The sequence below is a fragment of the Thunnus thynnus genome, chromosome 24 (assembly GCF_963924715.1).
Source record: "Thunnus thynnus chromosome 24, fThuThy2.1, whole genome shotgun sequence".
Taxonomy (NCBI): domain Eukaryota; kingdom Metazoa; phylum Chordata; class Actinopteri; order Scombriformes; family Scombridae; genus Thunnus; species Thunnus thynnus.
The window spans coordinates 8,547,103-8,563,213 of NC_089540.1; the positions used below are offsets into that span (position 1 = coordinate 8,547,103).

At 41.7% G+C, this 16,111-nt stretch overlaps 1 protein-coding gene across 8 annotated transcripts in view; it reads left to right on the forward strand.

The window, feature by feature from the left end:
* The first annotated feature begins 2,657 nt into the window (after positions 1-2,657).
* The window catches only part of pard3ba (par-3 family cell polarity regulator beta a), a 163,752-nt gene continuing 150,298 nt past the window's right edge, over positions 2,658-16,111 (forward strand). For 3 of the 8 annotated variants that reach the window (XM_067583564.1, XM_067583565.1, XM_067583566.1), the window contains exon 1: positions 12,665-12,903. In XM_067583564.1, coding sequence (XP_067439665.1) covers positions 12,667-12,903 — 237 coding nt within the window. In that variant the 5' untranslated portion in view covers positions 12,665-12,666. Of the gene's footprint in view, positions 3,123-11,542; positions 11,790-12,117; positions 12,623-12,664; positions 12,904-16,111 lie in introns of those variants that run through there. The other 5 variants (XM_067583567.1, XM_067583570.1, XM_067583569.1 and 2 more) reach the window with 4 other exon arrangements.

Here is a 16,111-nt window from a genome sequence, read left to right on the forward strand (position 1 = left end):
CTAGAAACTGGAAAAAAAAACAGTAAATAACTGAGTTTAGAATATTTTATTACAGAAATGTCTGCCTGCACAAGAACTCCATTCACAGTCAGGATGGAAATATGTTTTCAGTTTCTACACCTGCTGTTACAAAGAAATAACTGTAGCTCAGAGATGTGAACAGCTACTTTTAACATGATTTCTGGGTAATCAAATCCTCCAGAGTTGTTAAATTTCAACCAGCTCATTGCCACTCACAGCGGCTGAAGTGCAACTGTGAGGAAGTGACTTGAAATATGCCATTTGCGAACCAGGTGGAAAAAAGGTGAATGTGGAAAGTCGACGAGAGATTTTCTCTTCCAGTTACATCAACTAAGTGTTGGGTTAACCGTAGACTGCTGTGGCAGAGCCTTTGAGCTCACTGTGTCAGTGTGAATCAGGGTGTCATCCTTGGATAAATAAAGGTTTAAAGTTTTTTTTATATACTCTGCCAGATTAAACACCAAGGCCACGCAGTTTTATCTCTCATTTTCCCAGCTCACAGGGGTTTAATAATGTCATATGGAAACACGTATGTTCCACTGCTGACTGAGTATGACTGCAGCCAAGTGCTGGCAACAACAAAGTTGCACCGATTGATGAGTCAGCAGCTGCTGTAATCACTTTGGTGAATGGTGGAGAACATTACCAGCATCATATAGTATACTCTCAATGGCTCTGCAAACACAGAGCTAAGCCAGGTATGAAATTATAGTCTGTCTTAAAATCAGAGACAGGGATTATGGATGAAGGACACAGGGTTTGCTAATCATGGATTTTCTCTCTTTCCATCTCTCTATTTACTTCCTGTCTTCATACGTTGCTCTCTCAGCCCCCCCCTTTTACCCACCTTGTTTATTGGGGATGAGAGGAGTGAGATGAAACAGAGGCAAAGAGGCTGTCAGCCCTTCATTGTTCCGTTCCGTACATTTCGGATGAATTACAGTGGCAGTGGAAATAATTGCTTGTCCCAATTATGAATCCATCTGCCTTGGTGGCTTTCTGATTTGATGGGGAGGAAATTCCCGAGAGCAAAACCAAACAATGCACGGGAATAAGGCGCGGGAGCGTGTCAGCGGCCATTAATAGCCATAAAGGCAATTTCACAACACACCTAATGACATAAAATGACAGACAATAACAGTTAGGTAATTAGTATGTGTGATGTGTGTGTGAGAAGAGGTGAGGTGGAGTGTGTGTATATGTGCAGGGGGGATTAAAGTAGGGAGGGAGGCTAATATATTTCTCTGCAAATGCATGTGGACAGTTTACCTCATAGTCCGCCTGTCTATCCTATAGACAGCCATGGTCAAAAAGAACTATACTCTAGGACTCTAACTTAATTGCCAATTAAAAATACAATTTTAGATCCAATCCTATCAGATAAAATCATATATGACTTACTGCAATAGGATTCCTGTAGAATTAACCAGTGGTGGAAGAAGTATCCAGATGCTTTACTGAAGTAAACGTAGCAACACTTACATAAAAATATGATACACTAATACTCTAAGTACTATACTAAACCTTTAAGAGCACTGAACATTGCAAACAAAAGCCCTGCATTCAAAATGTTACTTACTGTGAGTAAAAGAATGTAAGTTATCAGTTACATGTATTAAAAGTAAAAGTATGCTCACTCATTATAAAGGTAGAATGACCCCTGTCAGTGTGAAATTGTGATATATTAAAATTAATATATTAATATTTAATTATTATTATAGATGCATTAAGCAACTGCAATTTAAAGTTGAAAATCCAACTATTTCACACACTGTTGAGTAGCTTAATCTGAATCAGCATAATTTTTTATAAGCTCATGAAGTCATATGATCATATGTTTTGTGTGTGAAATATTTATTTATAAAGTAGCTATAGTAAAGACTACAGGTATAGCTGTGAAATGAATGTTCGCTGTAGTTCATATAAAGCTCAATTGTGATTGTGTTTATTGTTACTGTGCAATTGTTTTAAGGATTCTTTTGTTCTTATATTAGTGTGTAGTCCAATGATATTATCCAAAGTATCAGAGACATATTTGTTTAGGATCAACTGACTCCACATGGCTTGAATTGTAGGACTTTGTACCATTGTGTTTGTCACTGTCACTTTGCTTTTGCACTTATTTTCCTTTATTCCTTTCTTTATTTACACTGTATGTAGACATACAAATATTAGCTAGCTAGAGTTTTCAATAAAGTTTTTTTTTATGGACAAAAGGACAGCCTTACTTAAAAAAAGATTCCAACATTAATTTCCAAATAAAGGATCTTTACAATCCAATACAATGGAGTCCTATAACTCCTGTAAAATACTTTTTCAGTAGTATTTTCCAAGTGAATGAAATTCCACACTTTGCATCAAGATTGTCTTTCTTCGTCCTTTTTGCTTTGGTATTTTTGTTTTAAAATGTAAAATGGTAGAGGGAACACAGGCAGAAGCAGGTAGACAGAAAATAGGAAAACTGTTTGTAGTTTCTCTCAATATAAATTTATTCTTGGACAATCACATCTGTAACAACTGCATAAACTACTTAAACTATATGAAACTGCTGAATGAATAAAGCAGTTAATTAAAATGAATCCTCATTAAAGTGGTGCAGTGTCAGGCGGAGTGTAATTTCCTGAAGTGCCAGATTTCTTCCGGGTTCCTCGCGCAGTTTGTTTTGTTTGGGAAGCTCAGCGGACAGCTCAACATGACAGAAACTCATACTCTGCGACCGGAATTATTGTTTCCCCACAAATATATATGACGGCTTCGGTTAAAATAAGATGTCTCGGATGGTTTTAAACACCTGTTTAACTCGGTAAAGGCGGAGAAGTGACTCCACCGTGATTTCATCCTGACCTGAGACACCTGTTGCTCCAGTTTCGACAAACAGGTGCCACTTCATACAGAGAGCAGCTTCGGGTCGAGAGAGCATCGAAACTCGGGACTATTTTTTGATATATTTTCTAAAAAAAACAACAAACTTTTGAGAAGTGACTATGAAAGTCACAGTAACTTTCGGGGACACTGCGGTGGTGGTTCCCTGTAAAAATGGATGGACCGTCCGGGATTTAGTCGACCAAGCCACCCGGAGATACCGCAGGATTTTGGAGCAGGTAAACATTCGCCACCTATTTCATTTACTCGGAAGTTTCCTTTCTCACTGTGTTCACGTAAATATGCCCGCAGATACAGTAATGTTGTTTCATTCCACTCATTCTTGACGTTATGAAACAGCCAGCTCCCATAACTTGGCTGAAGTGCGGGTCACGTGACATGCTCTTTTATTGTTGCTTTTATTTTGTGGTAAAAAAAAGAAATGAGTAGTGTGTGGTTTAAGAAACTTTTTTTAAAATGTCAAACCAGTGTAAGTCTACTTCTTAAAAAGTTTCAAACCCCAGTAAAACAGAAGCTTCTCATCAAAATATCCTCTTTTAGTGGTGGTTTTCAGAGAATTCAATGTAAAAGTGTCCTCTTTTAGCTGGAAATTCACAGGAAACCTCAATATATTGTTGGGTTAAAACACCTTAAATGTGTTTTGCATTTATGGGTCTATTTTATTGTTGATACAGTTGCATTTTGTAACAGAAAGTGATCATTCCATCTATCAACACAAGCTTAAACTTAATGTTTTTGTTAAGAAAGGGCACTAAAGTTCAACCTTCACACAATTAGAAATCCACCAAAGAAGATGACCAACTTGCCTCAATTGACCAGAATGCAATGCAGCAACAGGAAACATCGTCTCTAGCTGTTGCTCTTTCCCTACATGCATAACACATCTGGATGCACTGACTTCATGTTTGTTTTGAAGGTTGTCGACAGTCATTCTGGGAATTGTAGGAAATCAATATCTACATACCAGCAGTGGTGGAAGAAGCACTCAGATCCTTTATTTCAGTAAAAGTACCAATACAGCAATATAAAATAATCCATTACAAGTAAAAGTCCTGCAACTTAAAAACACACAGAATACAAACACTGGACTTGAATAAATGAGTCTTCAGCTGTTTTTTAAAGGCTGCAGATCGTATGTCTATTGGAAGAGTGTTCCTAAGTGACCTTCTGGAGATATAAGGATGGAGCAGGTCAGAGATTTACACAGGTGTCGGACCATGCAGGGCTCAATATGTGAAAACAAGAACCTTAAAATGAATCTTAAACTTCATGGGAAGCTAATGTAAAGACAATAACATGGGTGTGATGTTTCACTGCTTTTTGTAAGACGTCAAAAGCCAAAAAGGTTGGAAACCACTGGTTTCATCTATACCAATGTGTTGTATTCTAACAGCTTGTTATATTATCCATTGTGTCAAATCTTCATCTGAAAAGTAACTAAAGCTGTCAAATAAATGTAGTGGAGTAGAAAGTACAATATTTCCCCTCTGAAATGTAGTGGAGTCGAAGTATAAAGTAGCATCAAATGGAAATACTCAAGTAAAATACAAGTACCTCAATATTGTACTCAAGTACAGTATTTGAGTAAATGTACTTTGTTACTTTCCACCACTGCATACCAGACAGGTTAAGAGAAACTGGCAAGGTGCCAAAACACAACACGTCATCAGAAAGTAACGCCTGGCATGCAATAAACATCCCAAAATGATAACTAAGTAGAAGGCTTAAAGAACCACTGGTGTAGAGTGTTGTGTTGTTGTTATTTATGTTGTTTTCAATGTTTCCCTGACACTTTCCAAATATGTCCCACACATACACAAAGATATAAACCCCCAGCTTTCTGCTCCCTGACGTCGCAATCACTTGAACATTAATCATTCTGCCAAACTGACCTTTTATTAATCAGCAGCTTTGTGTGTGCATGCTGTCCTAACGTGATAGTGTGCTGATGTGTGTTTCTCCTCTGTGAGGATGTGAGTGTTGCTGGCTGCAGCCTCGGCTGTCTACCTGTACAATAGCTCCCTGTTAAAGCCTCGGTATCTCAGTGGGCAGGTGGAAGTTTACTGTTTGATGTCCTCAATGTGGCCGCAGTTGGAGATGTGCGCCGTGGACAGGAGGCTTTGTCCTGTGAGTGATTGGGGATTAGGATTGGTGACAGGCCTCGGTCTTATCGGTTGGCTGGTCCCCCCCCCTCAGCCTGCCCACGCACACTCTCCCCCCCCTCGGCGAAGCGAGAGGCTGGCTTGTGGGGACGCCGGAGGCTGCGGAAGCAGGGATGGAAGGACCTACTGGGTGGCTGGATAGCTCGATAGACACACACACACACACACACACACACACACACACACATAGGAGCTCATCTTGCTCGCTGTCCCCTGAGCTGTCTTGTCTCTGCTTCACTGACAGCCACAGCCGTGCCCACTCTGCCCAGCCGTCCCTGTTGATACTCACAGAGACACGCAGCGTTGCACAAGCTGAAGCAGGCTAAATGTGAGTGTGTGTGTGTGATCAGAATGCACCCGGGCCCTTGATTGCTTTTCACAGAGCATGTTAATTAGGAGCCGGAGCTAGACGCTGACTCAGCAGTCTGTGGACTTCTCTTAATAGAAGCAGATCACCATGAGGACAGTCCAGCTCCGTATCTGACTGGACGAGCCGGCTGTTGCTGCCAAGAGCATCCACTTAGCGCCCACGTTAACCGCACATTTCTCCTCTCTCCGGCCTCACAGCTGACAGCAGGGACAGTGTCAAAAACCTGGGTTTAATCACTGAGGGTGGGTGTGTGTGTGTGTGTGTGTGTGTGTTGGTTTATGGCCATGATGTGCATGGTGAACAGGATTCTGCAGAGTCTCACTGTGCATTGCAGTAATGGCGTATAGACCTTCTTAATTAGCAGTTTGTTTGAATGTGATCTCAGCTGTGACTCTGCTCATGTTCAGCTGCTTTCATCCCTTCTGTTGAGAAAACAGTTATGTTAACCGACAAAGCCTCTAACTAACTGCAACGCGGAAAATTACCGCTCATTATCCAGTGCGATTTGTTAAATTTCAGTAAATGTGTTGCCGTGGTGGTGATCAGATTTTCCCATATAGTTTCCATAGATTATTCCATCACTGCAATTATAGTACGCGATGAAGAACGAACAGGATTGTGGGAGTTGGGTAAGGATTTGCACTTGAGGTGTTAAGATTTGTTTTGTTTCATTGTAAATGACGTTTTTATTTGCTTTCCAGCTGTCATTTTCATAATTTCTCAATAAAGAAAAGATGAGGCTTCATTTGTAGAAAATGATTGCAGAATTCTATAAAAACAAGCATTTTCGATTAGATGTCATGCTCGTCTCCAAATTGCATGTTTAGTCTGACCAGTACAGATCCAAAGATATTCAATTTGCAAAGATTTTAAGCAGCAAATCGTCCCACTTGACAAGCTGGAACCTGCTTGATGAATGACTTAAACAATCAATATATTATTGTTGTCGTTGTTGATTGGTTTTCTGGCAACTGTATAATTGTTTCAGCCCAAGTCTCTTCCTGTAAACTAGACTGTGATGAATTGAAAAGTACAGACAGGCATTACTTTATTAGTATTTGGCTGCAGCCCGGGGGACCAGCATGTACATTGTGAGTGTTGTGTGTTCTCAGGGGACGCAGCCGTGTACCGTAGCTGTCTCTCCGTGTCTCATGGCCTGTCTGTGCAGGTTCAGTTCAGATTACAACCCTGATACCGACTCTGTGCTTACTCTTCACAGCTTGCCAAACAACCTGAGAGCACTTTGTCTTCTTTCCCATGTATGTAGGAGTGTGAGGAGTTGTCCAGTGTGGGCTGGTGTGTGTGTGTGTGTCAGAGGTTAGCTATGCAAAAAAGGTATTTTTTAAATCTAATGTAGCTCTTCAAACCTAATGTTTCTCTTGCTCCAGTTGTGTATTGGCATTGGATTTTAGACTGAGCTGGTTGTCAAATGTGTTCAGGGTTCATAAAACTGCTGCTAACATTGTAAACGTGTGATATTCCCACAGTAAAAGTTACTTTATTGCTAGAGAGCAACATCCTGAATCTAAAAGGTTTTCTGTGTTTAGTTCAAGGACACTTCAGCAGGACAGATGCCTGCTGGCACGTGACCCTGAACTTGGGTGTCCTAGCCAGACAGCATGACATTAAAAAGCAGATGTGATTCTCTACCAGTTCTCAGTTGCACTCAGACATTACTGGATTTTTTTTTTTTTTTTAAATCAAAACACCACCCTGCCTGATTTCAGTGTTCTTGTGCAGCTGGCTCGGTTAAAGATACATCCAATTTGTAATTCATCTTTAAATGCAATAATCCATTTTTAGCAATCATAAGCAGTATGTAAAGATTTAATAAGTGGTTAATGAGTTGTAGTAAATTTTTATTGCAAGTCCCTCAACTTTAGCAATATGCACTATTGAATTGGCAGAGTTATTAAGTGGTTCAGTATAAGACCTGACAAAAAACTGGCAGTTTAATATTGCTATTGGCAGGAGGCAAATAAGTCCTTTGCTCTTTTGAAAATGTTTGGTAAAGTTAGATAAAGCTGTTCATAAATATAAATAATTTGAAAATAATTTAAAATTTTAATGCTATTCTAGCCACAATACTTTAATAACCAACTCTAAGCCTCTGTTATCACAAATGTTTGTTCATAATATTTACGTAAGAAAATGAATATTGGCTGATATATTACACTGCTGCAAAAATCCAGTCTTGGCCATTAATAAACACATTAAAATGTCCTCATATGCTTTCAAATATATTTCAATATTAGGGATGCACCAATCAAACTAAGGATATCTGTTGATACAAGATTTGAATGACAGTGAAAACAGTGAGTTTTATAGTAAAATTAACAAGAAAACTGTATTTAACATGGATCTGTCATCAGTGCTGATACTGTGCTAGCATATTGGATTGTTGCATCCCTTCTTAATATATTTCTATTGTGTTAAGGGGTCATTTTGGCCCCTGATTACAACTGAGGCTGAGGTCAAGTTAACTTAATTTCCAGCTGGCTTCTTCCTTCAGAGAGGAAGCCCTCCACAGCTTTCCTTTCTCTTTCCTCTCACTCGCTCTGATGGATCCGACTCGGAAGACAGCTCCTCATCGACACGTTCATTAAGGACTCCTTTTTTTTTTTTTTTTTGTCACGGCTAAATCCACACCGTCCTCCTGCAGCTGTGTAATTACACATTCTTCTGAGGATCAAAGTGTGAAATAGCAGCCCCACCACCACCACCACCGCCATCGCCGCCGCCGCCTCCGCAGCCCCACTGAATTTAGCTTCACTAATCGCCCCGGCGCTTCACCGTTCTCGAGTGGTGTCGTGTTTGCTCGCCAGAGAGGGGAGAGGGAGAAGAAGGAGAGATATCGCTTCAAATGGTGGGGGACTTAATGGTGTAATTTGCAGGGAATTTACTCTTCTAACTGTCACGGTAATTTTCCTCCGCTGTTGACTGACTGACTCCTGACTCCTTTTGTTTTTTTTTTTTTTTATTTCATGGGAAGAGTTCAGGATACAAAGAGGAATTACCAGGGATTGACAACGAGGGACTTCAGAAGAGTTATTCCCTTCTTTCCTCTCTATAGATTACTTTCCCTATGAAGTGTCATACTTGCATCCCTTTTCATCACTAGGTAGAAAGAGAAGGAAGCGCGTTTCCTACGGCCTTGTGAGTTCTGGCGGAGGGAAAACGAAGCACACGTACGCCAGGTGTGCTTAAGCACGGCCTCCAGAGGTGATGCTAATTAACACTTGAGCGTTGTCGTGCTCTAACCCACCGATGTGAATGAATCCTTCGCCCTAAAAATCACACAAATGCCTCTTATTTCATTAAAGTGTTTGTCTTAATGCTGGCGATGCGATGCCATCGCATAAAGGCCAATTATTGTCTTCCCCTCCTTTTACTGTTGCTGTCACACACACACACATAGTCTCTCTCACACATAAACAGTGTCAGTGAGAGGTAGAGGAACGCTGGCAGTTCTTCCGGTCGGACCAGTTTGTCCGGCGAGGTGTAAATGCTTTGCTCTGATATCTCGGCTGCAGATGTGCTCCGACAGTTTCAACATCATCATCCCGCATTCCCTTCTCCATAGGAAACATAGAAAACAAGTTGAGACAGTTTCATATTTTTGGTTACAGATGTGTCAAATTTAAGAATCAGCTTAATGAAATCATATTTTAGGGTTAGGGTAAGGGTTAATTCATGTTTGTCTGTTTCAAGTTAGTTCAACTGGACTTGTTTTTGCATTCAGAAATATTTTAGAGCTTATAACTCTTTTTTTTAAACGTAAAAACACCTTGTATTATTCTCTGTGTGTAGCATGAAGACTGGAAACAGCTAACCTGGCTCTGGCCGAAGGTTAAAACATCTGCCCAGCAGCATCTATAAAGGTCACTAACTCACACTTTATATCTTGATTGTTTAATCTGTACAAAAAAACAAAGTGCAAAAATGACAAGTTGTGATTTCAGTTAAAATCAGTTTACTTTATATAACCAGGATAATCCCCTCAGTATCATTACTGCTCGCCAAGGAGTCTTGGGTTCAAGTTGAGTTTAATACCAAGTGTAAACTGGGCCATGAGTTACTTCCCAGCATGCATTGTATGTGGGTTTCATGTTCAGATTTGAAGATGGTTGTCATGGAAGCCTGCTATGTGTCTTTTCATGTGTCTCACATGAGTCACATGGTTCTTCCTCACTCATATTTTTTTTATGTTTGATAGAACTTCATGTTTTGTTTTTTTTTTGTTTTTTTTTACAGCGACAGACTGCTCTGGGCTCTGGATCATTGGATTGTATGCCTGTTTGCATAACACAGTGCTGTTGCATTGTGTGAAAACAGCAGTGTATTTGTATGCTAGTTGTAGTTGCAGATTACTCTACTTGCTCTGTGTCTCGCAGCTCTGGCGCTGGCATAATCGTCACTTCTGAAGAAAGGGAGGCTCCGGCTTTATTCCTGTGATTGAAATCCCAGGCTCTCACAACCATTTGTTTTAAGAGAATGGACTTGGCCCATTGTGAAAGGCAGACACCCTCTTTTTTTTTTTTTTTTGTGCCCTGTAATTCACATTCGGATGCAGCGGAGCAAGAAGGAGCCCATTCAGAACAGGGCTCAGTGATACAGCTGAGGCCGCTCGCTGGGTCTCGGCCAAACTCATTTCAGCCTCCAAGGCTTATAGCCTATAGCTGTTAATTTAGCTGGTAATGTAGTCTTGTGTTGCTCTGGACAGATTGCTTATTGGTATGGGCAGTTCCTAATGGGCCATTTTGTACTGCACACATTGTTAGAAACGATAAGGCTTGTCAAAGATTTCTTTTCTTAGTCGAGGAATTCCTTTTAAATAGAAATTGGGGGGAAAAAATCTGCGAATATTTTCTAGGAGGTTGAAATTAAAGTCTGTTTCGCTTTTTTTTGTTCATAATTTACACGGTTTATCATCAGCTTCATTTTAAATTGTCCACAGATGCACTTTCTCTCAAAGATCTCCATAACATGGCCACAATAAACTGTATTTCCTGTGTCACAAAAAGGGGAAGATGCTATTGTTCGTGTACTTCTCTGTTGATTTTTGTTGTGCAAACAGCTCACAGATTTCAGATTGCAGCTCAGTCAAAAGTTCTCTTCGTCAATAGTTGGAGCGCCAGGCTCAGTGTAGTTCCTGCTCTGTTGGGTGTGTTCACTCTGACCTCTGTCTTCATGGCGACAATGAAACCGGCCTGGAATGTGCCCACCACCGCTCCCCGCGGAGCAGCAAAACTGGAAAAGTTCCTATCCTCCCCCGCCTCACTGTCACATTCTTCCGTACAAACTGCACTCGCAGCGCAGCGTCGTGCACGTACAGTGTAATGTAGGTCGTCTCGTTCCTACTGTACCCGCCCAACAAGAAGTGTTCCTACGCAGGACTTGAAACAAATCTCAGCGGTTACTCCCTCGGCTTTGGAAAAGTTTGAAATTTCTGCAAGGAGCCTGGAGAAAAAATTAAACTTGCTACATAAGGGCTGCCAAATTTCCCCCCCAGTAGTGTCAACATCAGGAGAAGAATCTTTGATGCACAGGCACTGTCAGTGGACTTGGTTACTGTACACACAACTTGGATGTTTTCTTGGATGCAATGGTCTATCCTGGTTTAAATGAGGAGATTGATTACACGCTTTTTCTATAAATGTAGAATATTATTACAGGCAAAGACAACTGATCTTTCATTTCTTAGGCATTAAAACCTCTAGATCTTAAAAAAAACATTAGTAATTCCCAAAGATTACAAGATAGAGAAGGTCAAATATACAGGCCTTACTATTGAATTCATGTATATGGTCACATAATTTAAGTAATTGATTATTTTTGGAAATGTATTGATTTGATGTATATAATCTTAATGTTGTTTTGGTCATTTATTTCTCATTTTTGTGCAGGATACTTTTTGAGTGCTTGAAGAGGCATGTCATCTTAAACATGGCTTCTCATTGTGATCCAATTGCTGTCACCCACCTGCGTTCGCTCAGTAATCAGGATTGGGTGACACCTCCTGCCAAGTTCATAAAATGTTTGCTTGCTTGTTGTTGGTTCACCCTTGTACCCTGAGGAAGGCCTTTATGGTCGAAACGGGTTGGTTTTTATTATAAGTAGCCATGTTGGATAAAGGCTTTTTAACTTAATCCTAGAGTTTTTTTTTTATTCTTGCTCCACGTATGAGTGCCTGAAGTTTGCTTTTCCTTCTATGTGATGACCCTTATCTCCAAGAGCACCTGCGTTTTACTTGAGTTTTATATGATCAAGACAGTCCTGGAGCACACCACTACCTCTTTTTCACAAGTTTGGATGTTTTCTATATTTGGACAGCCATCCCCATGCCAGTTATTGTAAGCATTTCTAAATAAATATAGCCGTTGTTTCTCATAAAACTGTTTATTTGCCTCTCATACTCTGCACATGTGGTATTTATGTTTGTGCACACTGTTGCACTACAATGTCTGCTGATTTCAGGACACCTTTTTGTTATTTATGGAAGTATTTTTGATAAAAGTTCCTGTTTTATGATCATGAAAGATGAGATTATACTTTTAATGTGATTAATGTGCAGGATTTAATCTCTGGTTCACACTCCGGAGCAGAAGGTGGCGGTAATGCGCCTAATACGCTGGTTGCCAACTGCCGTTATAAACCAAAAAGATTTCCCCCCCGCCCCCCAAACAGAGTGGTACCTCCTGTCAGCCGAGGTGTTTCCTATCTGTGCAACCTAACTTAGTAGCTCCCTGACGGTCCCGGTGCTTCCTTCGCAGGCTTCACTTCACTCAAGCTGCCCGTCAGACCAGCTGCTTCTTCCCACTTTAACCTGAATAACAAACCGGGGCTCGGTGCTCTGGTTGGATCCACATGGTTAGCTGGGAGGCTAACGCTAGCTGGGAGGCTAACGCTATCTGGGAGGCTAACGCTAGCTGGGAGGCTAACGCTAGCTGGGAGGCTAACGCTAGCTACGAGGCTAACGCGCAGTAGCCACAGCATGGCCGGAGGGAAGCACAGCCAGCTAGCCTCTGCTAGCCTCCCAGCTAACGTTAGCCCCGGTTCTGCATGTGGATCCAACCAGAGCACCGAGCCCCGGTTTGTTATTTAAGTTAAAGTGGGAAGAAGCTGCTGGTCTGACGGATAGCTTGAGTGAAGTGCAGCCTGCGGAGGAAGCACCTGTACCATCAAGGTGAAACAGTCCGTGGAGGGAAGCACAGTTGGGCGGCGGAGGAGATGGCCGATGCCGATGTTTCATTCAAGAGCCTTTATCAGCCGATACCAATGACGTGTCGGTATTATCGTGTATCCCTAGAATTTATCACTTTTTCTTACTGGTCTTTCTGCTGTCATGTCGTTTTCTGTGTCCAGCATGGGGAGAGTGCAGTTAAGACCCACCACTTGGAGTACAGTGAGGGCGGGATCCTGGACATGGACGACCTGCTGACCGATCTAGTGGAAGACAGAGACAAGGTGAGGATGTTTGGCTATCGGTTTGTTATATTTTTGCATTTGGTTCATACAGGCTCACAGTATTTTCTCCCATCCCTGCACCCATGTAAGACAAGTTGACATCTGATAGACAGCAGTTTCTCGTGGTAGGTTGGTGTAAAAAAAAATGAGCTATTTCTTGATTGTTTTTATCTGGTATGAGGGACAATAGACTACAGCAGAGAATCCATCATTCTTAGCCGCTTTTAGTCCAGATTTGTTTTGACTCCCTTCTAAAAGTCTTCAGCCTAGCAGGATGAAAGGATTTAGCATAAATGTGGTATTTGTAAATCTAAACCGTGCTTGGCTTGTCACTGGGTGTTAAGAGCCTAAACAGGCTAAATACATGTGACAAAATCTCTCCAGTTATGTCCAAAGAAAACAAACTTCAATTTGGGTTTGATTGCATCTGAATTCGCTCCATACATACTTGGTTATGAAAGTGAGCTCATTTCTTCCTCTCCTTCTCTCAAACCTCGTTTCTGTTGCTGCTTCTTCAGAAAGCGAAGGCGTAGGAGTGGTGACAGCGCTTTGTGATTTAACTGTCATGTTAATTTGTACTGAGACAGATTAAAAGGACACCATCTCAGATTTTAAAACAAATCAGCCATGTGCAAGAGGGAAGTTCTCTGAAACAGCGGTGATGTAACTTCACAGGGAGACAGGGTTGGGAGTTGAACATTGGCGCATTTCATACGTACACTCACACACAGGCAGTGGCCCAATTTCTATAAAGAGCAAATTTCATTTCTCTTGCTAATTTCTCATAATGCATTCCTAAGATGTGCTAATAAAGTGCCCCGAAATCCATATTCATAAGCCCTGAGCCCAGACGAATGATGAATTACCAACACTTAGTCAGCAAGAAGGCCAAATGGAATATTCAGCCGTCTCCGTACCACGCAATAACAATTGGTGTTTTAAGCTGCATGAACAATAGAGAGTGTGTGTGTGTGTGCATGAAGGATTGCAAGTTTGGCAAAATACTCTTTGTGAAAAAAGGGGGCAGAACTAAATAATAAATGTGTAAACTCAGTGGGAATCTTCAACGGAGGGAGAGAAAAAAAAGTGTTTTTGCAATCGCAGAGAACAGAGGCTTCATTTTCCGGGATGATGGAATTATAATCATAAGATCTGCATCTTATTTGCGCATAACAGGGCGAGTCATAGATTTTAACGACTCATTTTCCAGAGCCAAACCCGCTTTCTCTCCGCATCCTCAGAGCGATGATGAAGTGTCAAAGATCAGATCCTGCTCTGGCATTTGATCAAATCCTTTCACTAACAAGTTAACCTGACGTCGCCCCCCCCCCCCCCCCCAGCTGCGTAACTTTTTTGTGATTTACAGGCTCTGCTGAGCAAACGCTTCACTAGAAGCTGCGCCATGCAGGAAGTGTCCTATTTACCTTTTGTTTCTTTACTCTCTCTGCTTTCACCCAATTCTCCGAACGCCCCCCCCCCCCCCCCCCCCCACCCTCGCTTTCATCCCGCTTCTCATTTTATCCTTTTGTTTTTGCGGGCTGATGAAAAGATAGCAGGAAGGAATAGGATGAGCCCACGTGATCTCCATAACGTGCCAGTCATCCGACTTATCTCTGGGCTTCCAAACAGTGTCGACTCTCATAGATTAATGAGCTGTGCCTGGCATTCTTGATTAGTCTGACTTCCTTTTGTTTGTCTACGTTTTTATTACCTCGCCGCAGCCGACAGATTCTATCTTTAATGCTTTTCTTTTTTGTTCTGTTATTGTAGCTGACGCTGTTTCACCATCAATCATACAGGAGTGGTCCCATTGTGAGGGCTCTCCACCGCACAGCATGGGCCCTGTGTTAGCCGCGGATGCTAATGAGAGATAATGGTTAGCTATTTGTAGGACTAGTGGTTAGCTTAGCTGTGAGTCCAGACCTCTTTATCTGGGCTAGCCCCCGACTATTATTCACACACACACACATCTCCGCTGTCTCCGCCGCCTGCACCGAACCACAGGCAAGCGTGTAGCGTAGCCTGTTAGCATTAGTGTGTACGGAAGGAGCGCCACTGGTGGTTGATGAGGGTGGAGATGAGGGGGCGGCTGTGATTTGATTACAGTTCTGCCCCCTGCATCTGTGACACGCTCTCACACACACACACACAAACCAACACGCACACACGCTCCGTTCATTAGCCCCCCATCTCGAGACACCGGCCACCAGCCTCCTCATGAATATTAATATCAATCTGATGAATGTGGAGAAAGCCATGGGGTGTTGGCTGAGGTGTGACCATATATACACAGCACACACTCACACACACAAAAGACCACAGTATAAAAGAGCCCACTGCAGGTCATGCTTCAGTCAATTATACTCCATGAAACTCACCTCCTCTTTGACCGTTTATTCTGTTCTATATATATATGTGTGTGTGTGTGTGTATGCGTGCCCTGCAGCTCTCAGATGGCGGTCGGAGTCATTGACCTGTCAAGATACCCCACTACTTTGTTAATGGTGAAGCGAAGTGGGCAGACATAACAGCTTTTCGATCTCTTTCCTCTTTTGTCACGCTGTTTTGCTCAAATCACTGCAGTTTAGAGACTAGTTAACCTGTTTTTTTCCACCTTATCTTCCATCAGTCCATCCCTGTCTTTTTCAGTCATGTAGTCACTCACTCAGACACGTTGGGAGCTCGTATGAGGCCGGAGAGTCGGGGCGACAACAATAGAAAGTTGTTAACTGTCAGAAATGTTGTCATACTGTTCATGACAAGATATCTGTATCAGGCAATATTAGATTTAGAGGACTTTTGTATCAATTTCTCTTTGATTTTTTTTCGAGATTATAAATTCTGCCAGAAATTTCCATCATCTTTAAGCACTTCCTCAATAGAATCAGAAAGTTTACTGTCATACAATATATGTGGGACACAAATTAAAGGAAAAATCTGGATAAATGATTGGAAAAAATATACTGAATAGAGAAGCTTCCATATAGGGCGGGACACTTCATAGTCTGATAAACATTATGTGAATCATAAGGTATGACAGACTGTAAATAAAGATGATCATATAGAGGTGTGACAACACCCATTAGTTTGCTTTAGAGCTGGTTTGAAGCCCAGAGTTGCTGCTCACAGTCAGCAACATGTTTTCCATTTGGAGCCCGGACCTTCCAAATAAGGAGCGCAGGGTGTTCACACCCTGCTACTAAGCTAT